Raw genomic sequence first — 9,757 nt, forward strand, 5'->3', positions numbered from 1 at the left:
ACCTGCTGTGTCGACCTCTGAATGCTCGGCTATGAAAAGCCAACTGACATTTACTCCTGGGGTACTGACCTGGTGCACCCTCCACAACCACTGTGATTATTGTTTGATCCTGCTGGTCATCTTTGAATGTTTGAACATCTTGAAGAACAATCTGGCCTTAATGGCCATGTACTCTTATAATCTCCACCCAGCACAACCAGAAGAGGACTGGCCACCCCTCAGAGCCTGGTTCCTCTCTAGGTTTCTTCCTAGGTTTCTGTCTTTCTAGGGAGTTTTACCTAGCCACTGTGCCTCTACATGTGGGTTACTTGCTGTTTTGGGTTCTAGGCTGGGTTTCTGTATAGCACTTTGTGACATCTGCTAACGTAAACAGGGCTTTATAAATACATTTGATTGAATGAATTCCACAGAATGACTCAGGATAACTCAATAAAATCTTTCACCTTCAATAAAACGTAAACGTTTATTAATTAATTTCTCAAGACAACATTTAATGCATGCACAAGTGATACACATGTATTTGGTGTGCCAGTGTTGGGGTGGTAAGTCTTGTCCTTTGACTACTGTGTCTCTGACACCTCCGGGTTGCGTAGCTTGTTGATGACCTCCGTCAGCATGCGGTTGCAGAGGGCAGCGTACGGATTCAGAGACACTACCTGTTGCCGGGCGAACTCACTGCCCAGGACGGCTGCCCTCTCGAAGTCCTCCCGGGCCTTATCATCCTGGCAGGCTAGCCTCAGCAGCAGGCCTCTCTGGACCAGAGCCTGACACGCTGTACGTCCTACACCCCCACTCAGAGCGATGGCACGCTCCAGGTCCTCTAGGGCTGCTGGAGGAATACAGAACCCACAGAAAATGATAAGCTCCAGGTCCTCTAGGGCTCCTGGAGGAATACAGAACCCACAGATAATGATAAGATCCAGGTCCTCTAGGGCTCCTGGAGGAATACAGAACCCACAGATAATGATAAGCTCCAGGTCCTCTATGGCTCCTGGAGGAGTACAGAAGCCACAGATAATGATAAGCTCCATGTCCTCTAGGGCTCCTGGAGGAATACAGAACCCACAGATAATGATAAGCTCCAGGTCCTCTAGGGCTCCTGGAGGAATACAGAACCCACACATAATGATACGCTCCAGGTCCTCTAGGGCTCCTGGAGGAGTACAGAACCCACAGATAATGATAAGCTCCAGGTCCTCTAGGGCTCCTGGAGGAATACAGAACCCACAGATAATGATAAGCTCCAGGTCCTCTAGGGCTCCTGGAGGAATACAGAACCCACAGATAATGATAAGCTCCAGGTCCTCTAGGGCTCCTGGAGGAATACAGAACCCACAGATAATGATAAGCTCCAGGTCCTCTAGGGCTCCTGGAGGAATACAGAACCCACAGATAATGATAAGCTCCAGGTCCTCTAGGGCTCCTGGAGGAGTACAGAACCCACACATAATGATAAGCTCCAGGTCCTCTAGGGCTCCTGGAGGAATACAGAACCCACAGATAATGATAAGCTCCAGGTCCTCTAGGGCTCCTGGAGGAATACAGAACCCACACATAATGATAAACTCCAGGTCCTCTAGGGCTCCTGGAGGAGTACAGAACCCACAGATGATGATAAACTCCAGGTCCTCTAGGGCTCCTGGAGGAATACAGAACCCACAGATAATGATAAGATCCAGGTCCTCTAGGGCTCCTGGAGGAATACAGAACCCACAGATAATGATAAGCTCCAGGTCCTCTAGGGCTCCTGGAGGAATACAGAACCCACAGATAATGATAAACTCCAGGTCCTCTAGGGCTCCTGGAGGAGTACAGAACCCACAGATAATGATAAGCTCCAGGTCCTCTAGGGCTCCTGGAGGAGTACAGAACCCACAGATAATGATAAGCTCCAGGTCCTCTAGGGCTCCTGGAGGAATACAGAACCCACACATAATGATAAGCTCCAGGTCCTCTAGGGCTCCTGGAGGAATACAGAACCCACACATAATGATAAGCTCCAGGTCCTCTAGGGCTCATGGAGGAGTACAGAACCCACAGATAATGATAAGCTCCAGGTCCTCTAGGGCTCCTGGAGGAATACAGAGCCCACAGATAATGATAAGCTCCAGGTCCTCTAGGGCTCCTGGAGGAGTACAGAACCCACAGATAATGATAAACTCCAGGTCCTCTAGGGCTCCTGGAGGAATACAGAACCCACAGATAATGATAAACTCCAGGTCCTCTAGGGCTCCTGGAGGAGTACAGAACCCACAGATAATGATAAGCTCCAGGTCCTCTAGGGCTCCTGGAGGAATACAGAGCCCACAGATAATGATAAGCTCCAGGTCCTCTAGGGCTCCTGGAGGAGTACAGAACCCACAGATAATGATAAGCTCCAGGTCCTCTAGGGCTCCTGGAGGAATACAGAGCCCACAGATAATGATAAGCTCCAGGTCCTCTAGGGCTCCTGGAGGAGTACAGAACCCACAGATAATGATAAACTCCAGGTCCTCTAGGGCTCCTGGAGGAATACAGAACCCACACATAATGATAAACTCCAGGTCCTCTAGGGCTCCTGGAGGAATACAGAACCCACACATAATGATAAGCTCCAGGTCCTCTAGGGCTCCTGGAGGAATACAGAACCCACAGATGATGCAAACGGCGAGAACAAGTGTTTGTATGTAGACTTTAACAGGGTTACTTTCAAGGACATGTGGTTTTAAGATGAACATGTGGTTGATATGATCACAAAAATCCCCATACATTTATATTAGGTTGAACACTGTCACCGCATGTGGTTGATTTCAGAGACATATTTCATAACGTACTGAACTGTAAATTATGTAGATTGTAAACCACAATGGAAAACTGCATAGTGGGTGATATGAAAGTGAAAGCATGGTGACTGGCCCTTCTACAGGGCCTTGCAAAAGTATTCACCCCTTGGCGTTTTTCCTATTTTGTTGCATTACAACCTGTAATATAAATATATTTTTATTTGGATTTCATGTAATGGACATACACAAAATAGTCCAAATTGGTGAAGTGAAAAAATAAATAATAATAATAATAAAACCGGAAAGGGGTATGTGCATATGCATTCACCCCTTGAAGCCCCTAAATAAGATCTGGTACAACCAATTACCTTCAGAAGTCACATTATTAGTTAAATAATGTCCACCTGTGTGCAATCTAAGTGTCACATGATATGTCACATGATCTCAGTATATATACACCTGTTCTGAAAGGCCCCAGAGTCTTGGGCCTTTCTGGGGACTTTCAGAAGCGGCACCATGAAGACCAAGGACTTCTCCACTAAGCAAAGGGCACCACTTAGCAAGCGACACCATGAAGACCAAGGACTTCTCCAAACAGGTCAGGGACAAAGTTGTGGAGAAGTACAGATCAGGATTGGGTTATAAGAAAATATCAGAAACTTTGAACATCCCACAGAGCACCATTAAATCCATAAGAATATGGCACCACAACAAACCTGCCAAGAGAGGGTCGCCCACCAAATCTCACAGACCAGGCAAGGAGGGCATTAATCAGAGAGGCAAGAAAGAGACCAAATATAACCCTGAAGGAGCTGCAAAGCTCCACTGCGGAGATTGGAGTATCTGTCCATAGGACCACTTTAAGCCATACACTCCACAGAGCTGGGCTTTAAGGAAGAGTGGCCAGAAGAAAATAAGTAAACATGTTTGGTGTTCCCCAAAAGGCATGTGGGAGACTACCTAAACATATGAACAAGGCAGTTAACCCACTGTTCCTAGGCCGTCATCGAAAATAAGAATTTGTTCTTAACTGACTTGTCTAGTTAAATAAAGGTAAAAAATAAATAAAAATGTATGGAAGAAGGTCTGGTCAGATGAGACTAAAATGTATTTTTTGGGCCATCAAGGAAAATGCTATGTCTGGCGCAAACACAACACCTCTCATCACCCCAGGAATACCACCCCCAAGGTGAAGCATGGTGGTGGCAGCATCAGGGGACATTTTTCATCTGCAGGGACTGGGAAACTCATCAGAATTGAAGGAATGATGGATGGCACTAAATACAGGGAAATTCTTGAGTGAAACCTGCTTCAGTGTTAAAGAGATTTGAGATTGGAACGGAGGTTCACCTTCCAGCAGGACAATGACCCTAAACATACTGCTAAAGCAACACTTGAGTGGTTTAAGGGGAAACATCTACATGTCTTGGAATGGCCTAGTCAAAGCCCAGACCTCAATCCAATTGAGAATCTGTGGTATGACTTAAAGATTGCTGTATACCAGTGGAACCCATCCAACTTGAAGGAGCTGGAGCAGTTTTACCTTGAAGAATGGGAAAAAAATTGTGGTGGCTAGATGTGCCAAGCTTACCCCAAAATAAAAGGTGGCTCTAAAAAGCATTGACTTTCAGGGGGTGAATTGTTATCCAAGCTCAAGTTTTTAGTTTTTTGTCTCATTTCTTGTTTGTTTCAAAATGAAAAAAAAACTGGACCTTCAAAGTGTTTTGAGCAAATCAAATGATACAAATCCCCCCAAAATCCATTTAATTCCAGGTTGTAAGAAAACAAAATAGAAGAAATGCCAAGGGGGTGAATACTTTCCCAAGCCACTGTATAGGTGGCCTCAGCAGCCTACTACCTTCTGTGTCCTCCTGGAGTCGTCTGGTCTGGGCCCTGTTGTTGTAGCCAGAGGCTCTCTGCGGCAGTGTGTCTATGGCCTGGCTGAACCGTTCCAGAGCTGTGGGTAGATCCCCAGCCTCTGCTGCTGCAACCCCCTCCATCTCCAGCTTTTTGACCTGCTGTAGCAGCCCAACCTCAAAGCCACTGTCTGGAGGAGACAGATAAACAGATGACAGGTGTTATGGTACAGAAGACTGGACAACAATAACAGTGGTGTCACCAGACATTCATACACACAGGAATAATCCAGTTTTGAAATGACTTTAAGAGGAATATAAATGCCCTGGAGTCAGAATAAACCACATATGTTACAAAATGATGAACATGAAACAGCACATCACCCCAACACACGACAACCACCAACACACAACAACCACCAACACACACGACAACCACCAAAACACAAGACAACCACCAACACACATGATAACCACCAACACACAACAACTACCAACACACACAACAACCACCAAAACACACAACAACCACCAACACACGACAAACCAACACACGACAACCACCAACACACGACAACCACCAACACATGACAACCACCAACACACACGATAACTACTAACACACACAACAACCACCAACAGACAGAACAACCACCAACACACACGACAACCACCAACACACAACAACCACCAACACACACGACAACCACCAAAACACAAGACAACCACCAACACACATGATAACCACCAACACACAACAACTACCAACACACACAACAACCACCAAAACACACAACAACCACCAACACATGACAACCACCAACACATGACAACCACCAACACACACGATAACTACTAACACACAAAACAACCACCAACACACTCAACAGCCACCAAGACACACAACAGCCACCAACACACACAACAACCACCAAAACACACAACAACCACCAACACACATAACTACTAACACACATAACTACTAATACACATGATAACTACTAACACATAGCTACTAATACACATGATAACTACTAATACACATGATAACTACTAACACACATGATAACTACTAACACACATGATAACTACTAAAACACATGATAACTACTAATACACATGATAACTACTAATACACATGATAACTACTAATACACATGATAACTACTAATACACATGATAACTACTAAAACACATGATAACTACTAATACACATGATAACTACTAACACACATGATAACTACTAATACACATGATAACTACTAATACACATGATAACTACTAATACACATGATAACTACTAATACACATGATAACTACTAACACACATGATAACTACTAAAACACATGATAACTACTAATACACATGATAACTACTAACACACATGATAACTACTAACACACATGATAACTACTAACACACATGATAACTACTAACACACATGATAACTACTAATACACATGATAACTACTAATACACATGATAACTACTAAAACACATGATAACTACTAATACACATGATAACTACTACACATAACTACTTACACACATGGTAACTACTAACACACATAACTACTAATACACATGATACCTACTAACACGCATGATAACTACTAACACACATGATAACTACTAACATACATAACTACCAACACACATAACTACTAATACACATGATAACTACTAACACACACGACAAACACCAACACACGACAACCACCAACACAAATGATAACTACTAACACACACAACAACGACCAACTCACGAGAAACATCAACACACACAACAACCACCAACATACGACAACCACCAACACACATGATAACTACTAACACACACAACAACCACCAACACACACAACAGCCACCAACACACACAACAACCACCAAAACACACAACAACCACCAACACACATAACTACTAACACGCATAACTACTAACACACATGATAACTACTAACACATAGCTACTAATACACATGATAACTACTAAAACACATGATAACTACTAACACACATGATAACTACTAATACACATGATAACTACTAACACACATGATAACTACTAACACACATGATAACTACTAATACACATGATAACTACTAACACACATGATAACTACTAATACACATGATAACTACTAAAACACATGATAACTACTAACACACATGATAACTACTAACACACATGATAACTACTAATACACATGATAACTACTAATACACATGATAACTACTAATACACACGACAAACACCAACACACGACAACCACCAACACAAATGATAACTACTAACGCACACAACAACCACCAACTCACGAGAAACATCAACACACACAACAACCACCAACATACGACAACCACCAACACACATGATAACTACTAACACACACAACAACCACCAACACACGACAACCACCAACGCACATGATACCTACTAACACACACAACAACTACCAACACACACAACAACTACCAACACACGACAACCACCAACACATGACAACCACCAACACACACGATAACTACTAACACACACAACAACCACCAACACACACAACAACCACCAACACACACAACAACCACCAACACAATCAACAGCAACCAACACACACAACAGCCACCAACACACACAACAACCACCAACACACACAACAACCACCAACACACATAACTACTAACACACATGATAACTACTAACACACATAACTACTAATACACATGATAACTACTAATACACATGCTAACTACTAACACACATGATAACTACTAACACACATGATAACTACTAATATACATGATAACTACTAACACACATGATAACTACTAATACACATGATAACTACTAATATACATGATAACTACTAACACACATGATAACTACTAACACACATGATAAATCCATTGTAAAAAAAAAGTGTTCACCATCGTCTGTCAGTTCCTCCTCTTGGTTTAACCCAGGGACGTCTCCTGGAGGGCTTGTGGGGTTAAAGATGGCCTGAAGTACAGCTAAGTCATGGGCTGAAGCCATTGCTACAGATGGGTGGAAAGCAGAAGGCAGAGTAGTGGAATTGCGATCCTAAGTGGTGGGAGAGGGGTGCATTTTCTCCTCAAATTCTCACAGATTTCTCCTCAACCAATCGAAACAGGGGGTGGAAACAGGCAGACTTTGAGATCATTGGGCAGAGAGGACATCTGTATTTGGTTAACTCAGACATAAACTCTGCTGTGAGTGTATACTTTGAAACACTGGACACATGCACACAGAGAAATCCCCACCATGGACTGCCACATGATATTGAGCAATATTGAATGGATATTTTTATGTTTGTTTTCAGTGTATCAGACTAAGCAAACTGTAGGGCCTTCTTGATTTGAAGAAGTTTATATGTTTAAGTTGAAATGGTGCTGGAATAGAGGAGGCAGTTCTCCTGTTTCTCTCTCTCTCACACACACACACACACACACACACACACACACACACACACACACACACACACACACACACACACACACACACACACACACACACACACACACACACACACACACACACAGGTATCTTGTTTGTACAGTCCATCTACACTTCTGTGAGTCTTTATTCATGACTGTAAAGATCAGCCACTTTCATAATTATAGTGACGTTAAATGTATGAAGTGCATTAAATATGGAGTCTGAAACATTAACAGTTTAGGTACAACATTATCATTGTTCTTCCAGATGCGTTTTCATATTCACAAAGAGACAGACGTCTATATATCTGACCAGACAGGCCTCTATATACCTGACCAGACAGGCCTCTATATACTGTATCTGACCAGACAGGCCTCTATATACCTGACCAGACAGGCCTCTATATACTGTATCTGACCAGACAGGCCTCTATATACCTGACCAGACAGACCTCTATATACTGTATCTGATCAGACAGGCCTCTATATACCTGACCAGACAGGCCTCTATATACTGTATCTGACCAGACAGACCTCTATATACTGTATCTGACCAGACAGGCCTCTATGTACCTGACCAGACAGACCTCTATATATCTGACCAGACAGGCCTCTATGTACCTGACCAGACAGACCTCTATATATCTGACTAGACAGGCCTCTATAAATCTGACCAGACAGACCTCTATATATCTGACCAAACAGACCTCTATATACCTGACAGACAGAAAGACAGACCTCTATATTCCTGACAGACAGAAAGACAGACATCTATATACCTGACCAGCTACCTTACCAGCCGATCCCCTGACGACAGTAGACAGACCTCTAGCTACCTGGCCAGCCAAATCCCTGACTACAGTAGACAGACCTCCAGCTACCTTACCAGCCAACCCCCTGACTACAGTAGACAGACCTCCAGCTACCTTACCAGCCAACCCCTGATACTACTATTATATACAGACTGAGCCGACAAGGTAAAAAATATGTCGATGTGCCCTTGAGCAAGGTACTTAACCCTAATTACTACCATGGCTGACTCTGTAAAACAACACATTTCACTGCAGCTAACCGATGACATGATTAATGTTAGTATCATTATGTGAGGCAGTAGGGAGTGACATGCAGCCTTGTTGACGGTTCCCACGGTAATGTGGAAATATAAGTCCCACAGCGCAGCCTTGTATAGACTCCCACGGTAATGTAGTAATGTGGGCCCACAGTGCAGCCTTGTTGATGCTCCCGCGGTAATGTAGTACTGTTTGCCCACAGTGCAGCCTTGTTGATGGTTCAACGGTAATGTAGTAATGTGGGCCCACAGTGCAGCCTTGTTGATGGTTCAACGGTAATGTAGTAATGTGGGCCCACAGTGCAGCCTTGTTGATGCTCCCACGGTAATGTAGTACTGTTTGCCCACAGTGCAGCCTTGTTGATGGTTCAACGGTAATGTAGTAATGTTGGCCCACAGTGCAGCCTTGTTGATGCTCCCACTGTAATGTAGTACTGTTGGCCCACAGTGCAGCCTTGTTGATGCTTCCACTGTAATGTAGTACTGTTGGCCCACAATGCAGCCTTGTTGATGGTTCAACGGTAATGTAGTAATGTGGGCCCACAGTGCAGCCTTGTATAGACTCCCACGGTAATGTAGTAATGTGGGCCCACAGTGCAGCCTTGTTGATGCTCCC

The 9,757-nt window shown here is 43.6% G+C and overlaps 1 protein-coding gene across 2 annotated transcripts; it reads right to left on the reverse strand.

The window, feature by feature from the left end:
* Positions 1-430: 430 nt before the first annotated feature.
* ttc36 (tetratricopeptide repeat domain 36) lies at positions 431-7,721 on the reverse strand. 2 transcript variants are annotated; one of them, XM_031791311.1, is made up of 3 exons: positions 7,545-7,721; positions 4,621-4,809; positions 431-826 (listed from the first exon to the last, which is right to left on the reverse strand). In XM_031791311.1, the coding sequence occupies exons 1-3, from the start codon at positions 7,648-7,650 to the stop codon at positions 561-563; spliced, it is 561 nt and encodes a 186-aa protein (XP_031647171.1). In that variant the 5' UTR covers positions 7,651-7,721; the 3' UTR covers positions 431-560. The 2 variants fall into 2 exon arrangements, with proteins under 2 accessions (XP_031647171.1, XP_020328078.2); XM_020472489.2 differs by having other exon boundaries at positions 431-829.
* Between the last annotated feature and the right edge of the window lie 2,036 nt (positions 7,722-9,757).

Source organism: Oncorhynchus kisutch, linkage group LG15, assembly GCF_002021735.2.
Source record: "Oncorhynchus kisutch isolate 150728-3 linkage group LG15, Okis_V2, whole genome shotgun sequence".
Classification (NCBI taxonomy): Eukaryota; Metazoa; Chordata; class Actinopteri; order Salmoniformes; family Salmonidae; genus Oncorhynchus; species Oncorhynchus kisutch.

Coding starts and splice junctions, on each gene's coding strand:
- ttc36 (XM_020472489.2), bottom strand. CDS start 7,650: ATGGCTTCAGCCCATGACTTAGCTGTACTTCAGGCCATCTTTAACCCC. Junction 4,810..7,544: donor GGAGGAACTGACAGACGATG/GTGAACACTTTT, acceptor TGTCTCCTCCAG/ACAGTGGCTTTGAGGTTGGG. Junction 830..4,620: donor ACTCCAGGAGGACACAGAAG/GTAGTAGGCTGC, acceptor GTATTCCTCCAG/CAGCCCTAGAGGACCTGGAG.